The sequence below is a fragment of the Aspergillus brasiliensis genome, assembly GCF_001889945.1.
Source record: "Aspergillus brasiliensis CBS 101740 unplaced genomic scaffold ASPBRscaffold_3, whole genome shotgun sequence".
Classification (NCBI taxonomy): Eukaryota; Fungi; Ascomycota; class Eurotiomycetes; order Eurotiales; family Aspergillaceae; genus Aspergillus; species Aspergillus brasiliensis.
The window spans coordinates 1,362,254-1,374,778 of NW_027137444.1; the positions used below are offsets into that span (position 1 = coordinate 1,362,254).

Consider the following 12,525-nt stretch of genomic DNA (forward strand, 5'->3'; position numbering starts at 1 on the left):
AGTCAGCAGATACCTGAAGGCCATCTGGCCCCATACAGATAAGACGAACAACCCTCACTCTCCACCGTGCTAGAAGAGGCTCGATCGATTGTCCACTATGATAGTGGACACTTGACGGGATCGCTTGAGAGGAGTCTCTCCCGTAAAGGAAACAGTGTAGAGCATCTCAGGCTAGCGGGGCGCCGTTAAGAGGCTTTACGGCTTGCTAGACGGTTGAAAAATGAACCAGGCTATCCGTGACAATGGACGATCTTACCGAATACATAAGGTCGCGTCCGTTCGCAAATATGGTCCAATAATAGGATGAACTGATGCTGCAGATGGGTTATTATTAGGAGTGCTTCACATATGGTTCCCTGCAGTTGGAATCTTGACATTGCATTTGTCGACAAGTGGCCCGGGCGGTCATTCATCGGGCAAGCAAAGTATCCTGGAAACCGTGTGGTGGTGTTTGTGTGCCGCAGTACCACCTACCCATCAACCCTATCGCTCTGGCCCGGATGTCAATTAACAATTTCAAATGGCCAAGGTGGGCCGCCCCACTTGGTCCACGTTTAGCTTGAATGGAACTCTGGCCAGTGTGGCCCGTGGAGTAACGGAATAGCCCGATCTTATAAGCCTTTTCCTCTTTAGCCTAGCTTGGCACCTTTCCTAGCTCCCTGAATTTGGCAGCCCGTCTCCAAGGTGGACCATCGGATGGGGTGGTCAATTGAGGCTTTGATGAGAGCCTGAGGAGCGACACCGGGGATGGCTTGTTGGGCTATCCTGGTCAGTCAGGTCTCTGCCACTACTTTAGCCTGCTTAAGTCTGGAGTTGGTTCGAAGACTAGAGGGCAACAGACCTGGCCAGAATGCTTTGGTCCTTTACTGGCATAAACGAACCCCCCAATCATGAGGCTCAGAGAGCCAACAACTACCCCAATTTTGTGCAGTAATGGTGTTCGACCTTCAAAGCTCTGCATGATGTTCTCCTTATCAACGATATCCACACCCTGTATCACAACTATACCCCATACTACTCCGTACCTTGCCTCTAATGGACCAACACCCCTGTACAATACTCTCACCACACCTCCATCATGTCAGCAAATTAATAGAAAGCTAGCAGCAGCAGCAGCAGCAGCAGGGGTGAGAGAACGGTCAAGGGGGAGGGGAAACCATGTGGTTGGCGTTTTTAGCCTGCCAACCCGACGATTGCCATCTGGTTGGGCAATATGTATAATAGTAAGTAGTATAGGTGGGAAAAGGTAACACATTCTATACCTACACTGGTTGCTACTTGCTCATTAGCACTCCGTAATGTATGACTCGTATCTTCATAGCTGACGGGATCGACTGGGATCGATTCCTTCGCCATGTGCACAGGGTATTTGCCCAGTAGGAGTGGGGTCCCCCTTTCTCCCCCCTCTTTTTCTCCATACCTTCCTCCGTGATCCCGTCCGTTTATTTCGCCTTGGAAAGAGCGTCAAAAGTCTGGTTCCGCTAATTAATTTGAATTTGCGAATGTGAGAGAGGAGGGGGTGGTTACCCGAGAAGCCTAACTTTCCCTTTTTCTAAATCTCATGGCGGCCGGGACTGGAGATCTGGATAACCATGGATGGCTCAGCTTATGCAGTGGATGGAGTCTTAAGAAACCCAACAAAAAACGAAGCCGTTGAAGTATGATTATTCGGTCACTCAAGTTGGACAGACTTTGAATTAGACGAACAAGGTAGGTTAGATGTAGTAATTCTTAATTAATTCCATTCTCCATTTATTATTATTATTTTTTCTTTTGCGAGGGGAAAAAAATACGACGGTACAGGGCGGGTTCTTCTTCACTCCATCTGCAGTGTGCCTCAGCCGCAACACCAGCTGGACTGCTCTGCTACTTACTAGTCAGTTGTCGCTTGAAGGGGGGAAGGGATGTTGGCCCCATGGCGGCTGTCATTTGCCCGTTCGACCAACGGGCCCCATAATGACGATGGATTACACCAAGCCAAAAGAGGCAAACCCATCGTTCCTGCCAAGTGAGTATGACAAAAACGCCCTGCCGCTTTTTTCCCCATTTGGTCGTGTCTTACTGTTTATTATTCTTTCGTTCTTTTCTTTTCTTTTTTAATTTTTCTTTATTACTCTTTTCCCTTCTTTACTGGATCAATTTAAATGATCCGTAAATAGTCCTGATCGGGAAGGAGATGTCAAGATTCCACTTGTTTAGATATTCCCACTTTCGCAGAGAAAACTGGATGCGTCGGTTAGCCTCGCTGGGGAGAGCGGATTCACGGTTCCGTCTCCATCTGACCTGGTAGTAAGTTAGTAGTAGTCTAGTAAGTCTAACATAGCCATGGTAGCAGTGCTAGTCCTGAGTGGTTGCTTGCTGTGATCAACCTACAAACTGATCATCAAACTGCAGTGCACTGGCTCTCTCGCTTACCTGCCTTAGGTACCATTTTGTATTTTTATTTCTTTTTACCTTGGGTGCAGAGCCTGAATGAGATTGGACGATAATCACATTGTCGTATTTATTTTTATCTCTGATGATTATTACTGTTATTATTATTGTGGTGAAGAATATTTTAATTCTTTTTTTTTTATTATTACCATAACAATACAATTTTCATGATTTTTATTTTAATTCTGTTATTTTACTATGCTTCCAAATCATTTTCCACCTTCGCTTTCCCCGGCGATCGCTCGGAAAGGACGAAGGAATACCAACTAAGTAACTGGGTAGTAGTTCCAGTTGTTCACCCAAGTCTAGCCTCATCGAGTCGTGCTTCTATATCACCTTTGCTTTTTCTGCGCTCACTCAAAACTACCCACTCTGACAGCCTCTCCGCCACCATTCCGCCCGTTTCAGATCGTCAGTTTACTTCTTCTTTTTTCATCTTTAATCTCACTGCCCCAATCCGGCCTGCAGATGCGAGGCATTTTTCCTGCCTCATCGGTTCTGATCTCACCCTGGTCTGTTCCCCAATTGTGCTAGTATAGCTGCATCACAGCCCACCTCCCACTCTAACCCCCAATCTCCACACTACCACATGTCTGTCTATCCCGTTCCTGACAAGTTCTGGGTCGGTTACAGAATGGCCAGGGGATAGCCTCCTTCAGGAACCAAATCCTATATCTTCCGCTCACTCGCCAATCCAAATTCTGTCTATCCTCACTCCATCACAACCAACTCTATAAGATCAAAGGCTCCTCCTGCTTCTTCATCCTTCAACCTCCAACAACTCAATCTTCAAACAACATCAACTCATACTACCAATCCCCCTCCTGCTACAACAAACAACCACTATCTTTGACAACACCATCAGACACACCAAGCAGGAAGACGAACTTTATAACAATGCGTCGAAGCACTACTCAATCGGAGATCCCTCTCCCTATCACCTACACCCCAACCACGCATCGCATCAGCAAAGCGAAGAAAGGGAAGCGTGTGCATGCTTGCGAATACCCGGGCTGCAACAAGGTTAGTCTCATGAGGATGCTGTCGCACAGACGGGGAAATAAGCTGACCCTTCAATTCAGGTCTTCACAAGAGCCGAGCACCGAAGGTAAGCCGTTGCACAGGAGTCGCAATAATCTTGCTTTATCGTATGCTAATCAAATCTGACAGACGCCATGAGCTGAACCATAACCCCGAAGCCCTGTTCCGGTGTACCCACACCCACTGCAAAAAGGCCTTCCACCGTCCTGACCTTCTCGCACGCCACATGGAAAGACAGTAAGTACTTTCTCTCACTGCAGCTTGCTTGTCACTTTTACTAATAATTACCCTCCAGCGAATTGGAAGCACAGATGGATAGGACAGCCCAATGGCACCAACAGAGCCGTACTCCCATCATCTCTGAGCCCTATGTCCCTGCCACCACCTCTATGCCTTCGACGCAAACACCGTACCTGGCTGTCACCCAACCGCATAACGCCATGTCGGTTGGCGCCCTCGTGGCGCCTGCCATTCACCCAGACCTCTCCAATGACTGCGGCATGATGTGGAATAGTGTCGAAATTTCATCTGGACACCAGACTCCTTTGTACCAAGGCCCCCATCATATCCACGAGTCCGTAGAAGACAGCCGGTACTACGCTACTCCGGAAACGTGCCCGTCCCCCATCTCGGATGGCACTTCCCTTTCAGTTCACTCTCACTCCCGTTCGTCTGTCGTCTCCACACCGGTTACGGTCGCTGAATCGTATCCCGAGAGCCTCATGGAACCCGACCTGACTTCCTCGCCAATGTCCATGCAGTCGAATATGCGCTGCTGGGAACAGCCAGACACCAGCCTCCCGTCCCTAAGCATGATGCCTCTTCCTCTCACCGAAAGCCTCCTTCACCCGGTATGTTAACCAGAGTGACTTCCAACAATAATAGAAACATCGCTAATCTACCATTGCAGTCTATCCATTGCCCTTATCCATCGCCCAGCTGGTCAGCCAGCCCACACCTGACCTACGAGGAACATGCTCTCCCCCCCGCCTCATACCCACCCGCGATGAACTGGAAGTCATGGGCGATATGAGCGACAAGAAAGCCAACAGGCGGTGATAATTTCTATTTCTTTGCCACCGACGGCAGGCCAATGGGGCTCGCCGGTGCCTAATCAGGGCTTATGAGCCATGTTCCCATACGACTGATACGCTATTACTCGCCTCCCCGTTTCGGACGAAACGCAGTGATATGTATTCATATTCCTGGTATTCCTAATTCCTGCGGATCGGGTATGATGCGACTGTACGAGAAGAAGAGAACTACGCAGCATCGCCGTCAAGCCGGTTCCGCACTGTTCGATCTGAACCATAATACGACCTTAATGCCGCCATGCATTGACGTTGGCATCACCAGGCACACGAAGCCCTGGGAAAAGACCATTTAGACAAAGTGGCCTGATCCCATAATTCATCTGTCTATCAAACCTTGTTATCATTTCCTTTGTCTGTCTGCACATATTTCCTTTGTTTGGATAAAAAGCCTTGGTTTGCAAATGGCTGCCCTGGCTCTGGGATGGCGTCGGTTCTGGATCTTATGATTATATACCCATGTTGTGTGGCTTTCTTATTTTGCAACGTGCCGCACTGATTGTCCATATGTCATGTTATATTGAGTTATGCTAGCTTGATGTTTTCTTTTTTGTTTTTCTCCTTTTAGTTGTGTGACTTGATGTTTTATCTGAGCCAATGATGTTTTCTTTCCTTTGACATTTTTCTGTGCAACCTTGTACAACGCTCTGCTTTTTTCCTTATAGAAAATTTCTGTATATTAGTATAGACTACACTTCTTATTGCAAAGCGAAGCATTCCTACACTTCTGATAATTTTCCTGATGATTTCTTTGATAATCTCTCTAGGAATCTCTACTAACTTCTCTATGATACTTTCCCCAATGATATGTAATTTACCTGATAATCGAGAGTTCTACTAATTGATCTCTTCTTTCCTATAAGTCCTGAAATTGCTGATGAATCCTGGATATGTACTATATGAGATTTGACGAACGAAGGATCTGGCAAAGATACTATGCTCAACATAATCTGGGTGAGGCTGACAGCTTCGATAGATCCTGAGGGTATTCATCAGCGACTGCTGCTAGACATGTCTATCATGCCGTGAGAATATTTGTGTTTATCTCGCTAGATGAAACTGGATTGATTTCGGCCAAGGAATCTAGAGATGACCAGGATACCCAAGTCGCCTAATTATATCCTATCCTATCTTTGCTAACCAGGCTAATAGCTATCTATCCCCCTGGTCGTTCATTCATCTAGCTAAGGTTCGCACAAAGTCATTTGACGTTTCGCAGCTCATCTTTGGCCGGAATGACTCTCCAACACCATCCGCACCAGCTCCGATGTTGTCCCCGCTCCTCTCGAGTGAGATACTCCCCTGTTTCACGCTCATCTTCATGTTCTACTACACAAGCGCCCACTGTGACTCGTTTCTTCGCCTTGTGTTTGACGCGGCCTCCGATGCCGATAATCTCTTGTCGGAAGTAACCGGGCTCTTCTTCCTCCCGATGATCCCAGCCATCATTGGCGTGATTGTGGTGTCGTGGAGGACTCTGGCTGTGGCGGTGTTCGTAGTAGCGGCCGTAGTCAGGGGGACTCCCGGAGGCTTCGTCCGCTTCACATTCTACCTCCAGCTCGATTTCTTGAGCTGCAAGGCAGTCCTCTCCCCGACCACATTTGACACCTTGGCAGCCTTCGCCGATCCCAGTACCTAGGCCGCCAAGATAGGTACTATAACGGGTGCGCCATGTCCATACCCGTCGGTAGGTTGTATCGTTGCTGCGTACCTGGTGTCCGCATTGGTGACAAAGCCATATAGCATCATCGCAAGAGCAGGGTGTGCGTTGGAATGCGGAGATTATGGACCGAGGAGGATGAGAAGATGAGTGTGTGTAGGTGTTGTGTGGATGAGCGTGTTCGTAGGGTGGCTCGATCAGCTTGTTCAAGGGGGCCGTACGACAAGTGGTGCAGAGGCGACGAATGCGGTGCCTGAGCATGTGGCTGGATGGAGGCTTGATAACGCAGTTCTAGGTGACAAAGGCATCAATATTGCCATGGAATGCCCAAAGCGTGGTGGAACGAACGGACTCACCCGGCACACAACCTTGGAACATCGACGGCACTCGGCCACCATATCCCGGACGCATTTGGAGATCTTACCACTGGTCAGGCGTCCGGAACTTCTAGCGTTCTGGCTGAGCAATCGCATGACCGACTTGACGCTGTCGGGAATGCAAGCTCCGCTATCCAACATGTCCGATAGTGTCTCGATATACTCATTCTCGCAACGCAAGGTCTGCTTAACCAACTGCTGGCGATAGGGGGCCAGATTGGCGTGGAATTGACGGCATGTTCGCGAAAGGGCGTGCAGAGTATTCAAGTCCACCGAGCGAGCAATTTCCTTGATAATTCTGTATCCGCAGTCAGCACACCATACCGAACCAGACACTGGAGCGGCCTGGTTCAAAGTGTCTCATACGGATAGCAGCTCAGAGCAGCTGAGAAAGCAGTCCGATTTGGATTTTGCTGTGGCGCTTTAGGGAGGGAGGGAATGTTGTGTAACGGGTCTGCGGAGGCATGACTGTCCGCGGATACATCCGCTGCACGATGCGGCGGCTCGTCCGGCCTGACGGACGAGAATTCGGATAACCCAGGCTTTTTCGGTTCTATATAGGGATGTAGGAAAGAATTGGAGGGACCCGAGATACGATGCGGGCTAGGCACATCGTCCTCGAAGTCAATAAAAACCACCATCTTGTTTGAAGAGAAGTAATGATGACACAGGCGGGGAGGGGAAGAGATCAACAGGGTCCCAGGAGGCTTTGCTAACCGGCAGCAGCCTAGATGAATGAGCAACACGAACTGAGCACTTGAAGCGAGGCAGACAGGCCAGACCAATCTGGCTGGGCCATAATAGAATTATAATACGTCAAAAGGAAGCACAGTATGCCCGTTGAGGGCTGCAGTGGGATGATACGGCAGAGGAAACATCCAGCTCCGTATTCGGCGCGGGTCCTGAAGATCCCCAGTAGTGGTTCGTCTCGGCGATCGAGAACCCGTGGGTGATTTGGCTGGGTCAGATGGGGAATTCCAATGAATCCCAACGTGGAACCGGAACCTTCAGGGCGGTCCTGGTTATATTTGAGGCAGACGATCTCGTGGGAGGATAGATAACTTGCCCGCTTTCTCCTGCCAACGTCATGCTCCGTTGGGGTCACGCGTCCGGTGCCACGCCTTTCCTTTTCGGGAAGGTACATTTGTCTCTCCGCTCCTCCGCATTTGCTCGGCTTCCCTCTTTTCTCGATCTTCTGCTTCATTTGGGATAAATATCAGCCTTGAGCAAGAAGAGAATAAAGATGTGACTGCGAGAAGAAGGACTCTTTAACTCGTTGCCAATTGGACGTGGATGGTACATCTACACCTACTGAGGATGTACTCGCGCCCAAAAGGAGGGGTGAAGCCTCTCCTACCCCACCAGCCAGTTGGAGTCATCTCGAGCTTATCGGGGAAGTCGGGGCATTTCCCGAGGATAAAGTGATTACCTCTCTATTCAACCATTGTATCTCCTGCATTGTATTTCTCCCTCTTCTCTACTACTTGACTCCCTTGATTCCTCCTCCGCGAGACCCTCTCCCGCATCACAGACACCGCCTGATCACGCCATCAAGATGCCACTGAACTCCAAAGCTGTCTATTCGCGTCTCAACCCCGATTTCGTCCCTTTCGCGAGTCGGAGGAGTACTGTGCACAGCACAAAAGGGATTGTAACCTGTACTCAGCCATTGGCGGCCGCCGCAGGCCACAGGATCTTGAGTGAAGGAGGCAATGCCGCAGTACGTTTCGGAAGGATCCCGCCAGTTTCTTCCATGTAATGCTAACTTTAAGGAAGGACGCTGCTGTAGCTGTCGGTCAGTAGAGCGACTGAGCTTTTCTTGAGAGAAGATGAAACTAAGAGAAACGTGTCTACTAGCTGCGGCATTGAATATCACGGAGCCCTCATCCACAGGCATTGGTGGTGACATGTTCTGTCTCTTTTATGATGCCAAAACGAAGAAAGTCCATTCGCTGAACGGCTCTGGTCGTTATCCTGCCAATGCGACTCTCGAAAAGGTCAGGAAGGACCTGAACCTTGGCCCTGACGAGTCTGGGAAAATACCAATGACCAGCGTCCTCGCTGTCTCTACTCCAGGTGCTGCAGCAGGGTGGGTTGATACCGTGGAAAAGTTCGGTAGTGGAAAACTGTCTTTGGAGCAGATCTTGCGTCCTGCTATCGAACTTGGTGAGGAAGGCTTTGCTGTCTCAGAGCTGGCGTCTTTCTTTGTAATCACCTCGTTCTCTTCGTTTAATTCATAAAGATTGCTGACTCCCTACAGTGGCACGAAAGCGAGCATCTCATTCGTGCAGCATCGCCAAATTACCACGAGATGCTCAAGCCTGACCCGAACGCCGAGAATGGTGTTAGAAGCCCTCTCCCCGGAGAAATCTTGAGAAACCCCACACTGGCCCAGACATTCCGAGCGCTTGCCGCAGAAGGCAAGAAGGGCTTTTATGAAGGACGGGTTGCCGAAGAACTTGTCAAAGTCGTCCAGGACCTGGGAGGCTATATAACCCTGGACGATCTTAAGTTCCACGCCGAAACGGGAAGTCAGGAAACAGAAGCCATTTCACTCAAGTTCACCGGTCAGGATATCGTGGAGAAGCAGGCCGCCGGTACGACCGGCGAGTCTAACCAAGGGGTGGAGATATGGGAGCATCCACCAAATGGACAGGGTATCGTGGCTCTTATGGCCCTGGGTATCCTCGAGGAACTTGAACGCACAGGAAAGATACCGAAGTTCACTGAGTCTCAGCACAATTCCGCCGAATATCTACACGCTATTATCGAAAGCCTTCGCATTGCATTTGCCGATGCGTCCTGGTGGGTCACCGATCCCGATGTGGAAAAGGTCCCAAGCAAGGAACTCATCTCCCGCGAATATCTCGCGGAGCGTGCCAAGCTTTTCAACCCTGATAAGGCGTCTGATATCCTTGATCACGGTAGTCCAGCCCACAACCACTGTGATACAGTATACTTTGCAGTGACAGACAAAGAAGGAAATGGCATATCCTTCATCAACAGCAACTATGGTGGATTCGGAACATGTATCATACCAAAGGGATGCGGTTTCACACTGCAAAACCGGGGGGCTAACTTTGCGCTAACCCCTGGGCATCCGAACGTTTTGGCCCCGCGCAAACGACCATATCATACTATCATCCCGGCGTTGATCACCAATGTCTCTGACGGATCTCTTCACTCGGTATATGGTGTGATGGGCGGCTTTATGCAGCCGCAAGGTCATGTTCAGGTCCTGCTCAATATGCTTGCATTCAACTACCACCCTCAAGCTGCGCTCGATGCTCCTCGAATCTGTATCGCTGCTGGAAGCTCTGATCCGGAAAAGCCCGTCGATAGAACAGTTTATGTCGAGGAAGGTGTCAGCGATGCTGCCGTGGAGGGCCTAAAACAGTTGGGCCATCAGGTCAAGGTTCTGACTGGATGGAAGAGGGGCATGTTTGGCCGTGGGCAGCTCATCCGTTGTCACTACGATGATGGGAAGCTGGTGTATAGCGCTGGTAGCGACTTGAGAGGTGATGGAATGGCAATTCCAGCCCTGTGAAGTTCCACCCCAGGGTTTTAGTGATCTGATTGTTACGAGTTAAGTCGATACATATACTAGAATGTGCCAATGCAGCCCGAATAAATTGATTCATACGTGTGCCGCAGGCTAGAGAGTCTGCGCGCTTAGAATGTCATAAAAGTAAAGAGTTTTTGGTACGCCTCAACGCAGACAGCACTTTTAAGGGCGAACAAACCAAAACATTAGAAGTGCATAGGATAGGCAACATAATAGAAAAGTAATCATATCGTCATTGTCATCAATTGCATGCAGCATACATCAAACGTAAGATACATAAGAATAGAACCGAAATAGGCTAAAATGTCTCATAAAAAGCCACAGACACCCCGAACCATATGCTATTCCCGCTGATGCATGCATGCTGTGAACCTGCTGCGAAAAAATGCAAAGCAAAATAAACAAAGAAAATGAACAATGAATAAATAAATACATTGAACGGATGGGGAGAAAGAAGGTGAAGGAAGGGGCAGGATTATCACGAGGTCGATGAGGTTTGGTTCCCAAGCAAGCTGTCATCAGTGAGCAGCAATCGCACCCAAGAGTGTCTTCAGCTTGGAAGGTCCACTGGGTGGAGGAGACGGCTCGCGGCGATGTCTGTGATGACGATGGCGATGTTCTCCGCTACTACGGTGATGGCGGCGTTGCTCAGGTTCCTCCTCCCTCACCCTTGCTTCCTGCTCCAATTCGGCTCTCTTGCGCTCTTTGCGAGCTTCGCGACGAGCTCGAGCTTCTTCTTCGTCCTCGGGACGTGATCTACCGGAGCGCTCGCTGCTGCTCTTGCCTTCTTGCGAATGGCGCTGACTCTGGTGGCTGGAAGATGACCTTCTCTCGCGTTCTTTGTAGACGTTGGCGGAGGCCTTTGCAGCATTGATCTTGAGGAGTGGGCCGTTTGTGTCCGACTGGCCCTCCATATACTTCAGGAAGAAGCGAGGCTTGGGTTCTGCGGGCTGGGCATGGCGCGACGAAGAGCTGCTCTTGCGTTCGCGGTCTTGGCTCCCAGAGTGATCTGAGCGTGGCTGTGACCTAGCCGGTGCACTCTCCTTCCCGCTCAAAGAACGCTCGGACTGCTCCAAATTCCTTGATTTCCCACTTCGCTCAGAGCGCTTGGCGCGCTCTCGCTCCCGCTCCCGTTCACGTTGTTCACGTTCTTCGCGCTCGCGCTCTCGTTGTCTGCGCTCTCGCTCTTGTTGCCTGCGCTCTTGCTCCTGTTGCATGCGTTCTTGTTCCTGTTGTCTGCGCTCGCGCTCTTGCCGTCTTTGCTCGCGCTCGAGTTCGCGTTGGCGTTCGTACTCTCGTTCCTTTTCCCGTTTCCGCTCGTCGCGATCCCGGTCACGCTCCCGCTGTCTATCCCTATCCCTATCTCTCCCACGGTCTGAAGAGCGGCGCTCTTTCTCGACAACCTGGACCTTTGCCTTCTGCTTCTCTTCGTGAAGTCTCTTGGACTCTTGCAAAGCTTGTGCCCATCGGCCAACAAGTCCAATACGCTCAGATTTTTGGCGTTGTTGTGATCGATGACCATCAGAAGAGCTTCTCGACTCCTTCCGATCATACTCATCAGGTGATCTTCTGTGCTTCCTTCGTGAACCTGTCCGGTTGACTGCTGCGGTAGCGGCGGCGGCGGCAGCAGCTCCGGCGGCGGCTCCAGCTAGGATTTCACCCCGTGAAGAACTAACAGCCTCAGTTCCCTCTGACGGCTCCGAGCTCGGATCTGCTTCATATCCTTCGCTTTCACCAGGCTCTTCCGAGAGCGGTGCCGCGGCTTCCGATGGCTCGATAGGAACGGCCTCCTCAACAGGAGCTATACCTTCTGCTGTTCCTAGTTCATCGACCGAGCGGGGTTCGTCAGCAGGGGCAGAATCTTCTGCTTGTACTTCGACAGGAGCGGGCTCCTCAAGGGCAGCCTGCTCTTCAACAGGAGCAGCCTCTTCGACCGGTATGGGCTCTTCCACAGCAGCTTGCTCCTCAGCAGGTGCAGGTTCTTCCACAGCAGCAGGTTCTTCAGCCGGGATATCGGCTTCAGCAGCCTCCTCTGCAGTAGTTTCTTCCGCCACAGCAGGTGCTTCTACCGGGGCAGGCTCTTCTGCAGCAGAGGTAGCCTCTTCCGCCGGAGCTGATTCTTCAACCACAGCAGGTTCTTCAGCAGGGGCAGCCTCTTCCACAGCAGGCTCTTGCTCCACGGCAGGCTCTTCTACCGGAGCGGATTCTTCCACTGGCGTTGATTCATGAACAGCTTGTTCAGCGGGGACCTCTTCAATAGGTGAAGTCTCTTCCACTGTCGGTTGTTCTTCAGCGGCAGTGTTCTCAGGAGTAGGCTCTTCCACCGCAGCAGGTTCTTCCACCGCAGCAGGTTCTTCC

At 50.5% G+C, this 12,525-nt stretch overlaps 5 protein-coding genes across 5 annotated transcripts in view; 2 read left to right on the forward strand and 3 right to left on the reverse strand.

Annotated features, from left to right (window-relative positions):
• Nucleotides 1–629: 629 nt before the first annotated feature.
• Nucleotides 630–1,071, reverse strand: ASPBRDRAFT_204706 (uncharacterized protein; the record flags this gene model as incomplete). The annotated part of the gene is made up of 2 exons (XM_067621717.1): nt 868–1,071; nt 630–760 (listed from the first exon to the last, which is right to left on the reverse strand). The coding sequence occupies exons 1-2, from the start codon at nt 959–961 to the stop codon at nt 630–632; spliced, it is 225 nt and encodes a 74-aa protein (XP_067481841.1). The 5' UTR covers nt 962–1,071.
• A 2,259-nt stretch (nt 1,072–3,330) lies between these two features.
• ASPBRDRAFT_193307 (uncharacterized protein) lies at nt 3,331–4,507 on the forward strand (the record flags this gene model as incomplete). The annotated part of the gene is made up of 5 exons (XM_067620604.1): nt 3,331–3,456; nt 3,516–3,541; nt 3,604–3,711; nt 3,770–4,325; nt 4,385–4,507. The coding sequence occupies 5 exons, from the start codon at nt 3,331–3,333 to the stop codon at nt 4,505–4,507; spliced, it is 939 nt and encodes a 312-aa protein (XP_067481842.1).
• A 1,259-nt stretch (nt 4,508–5,766) lies between these two features.
• On the reverse strand, nt 5,767–7,243 carry ASPBRDRAFT_120186 (uncharacterized protein; the record flags this gene model as incomplete). The annotated part of the gene is made up of 4 exons (XM_067617329.1): nt 5,767–6,516; nt 6,582–6,900; nt 6,969–7,023; nt 7,072–7,243. 4 exons carry the CDS (start codon nt 7,241–7,243, stop codon nt 5,767–5,769), a joined length of 1,296 nt encoding a protein of 431 aa, XP_067481843.1.
• Nucleotides 7,244–7,678: 435 nt separating this feature from the next.
• On the forward strand, nt 7,679–10,250 carry ASPBRDRAFT_39755 (gamma-glutamyltransferase family protein). The gene is made up of 4 exons (XM_067624210.1): nt 7,679–8,322; nt 8,379–8,397; nt 8,460–8,809; nt 8,863–10,250. The coding sequence occupies exons 1-4, from the start codon at nt 8,158–8,160 to the stop codon at nt 10,147–10,149; spliced, it is 1,821 nt and encodes a 606-aa protein (XP_067481844.1). The 5' UTR covers nt 7,679–8,157; the 3' UTR covers nt 10,150–10,250.
• Nucleotides 10,251–10,685: 435 nt separating this feature from the next.
• ASPBRDRAFT_27614 (PE repeat family protein) overlaps nt 10,686–12,525 on the reverse strand; it is a gene marked incomplete at both ends in the record, with an annotated part of 4,413 nt that continues 2,573 nt past the window's right edge. The window contains one exon of the mRNA XM_067622404.1: nt 10,686–12,482. Within this exon, the coding sequence (XP_067481845.1) occupies nt 10,686–12,482 (1,797 nt within the window). The remainder of the gene's footprint in view (nt 12,483–12,525) is intronic.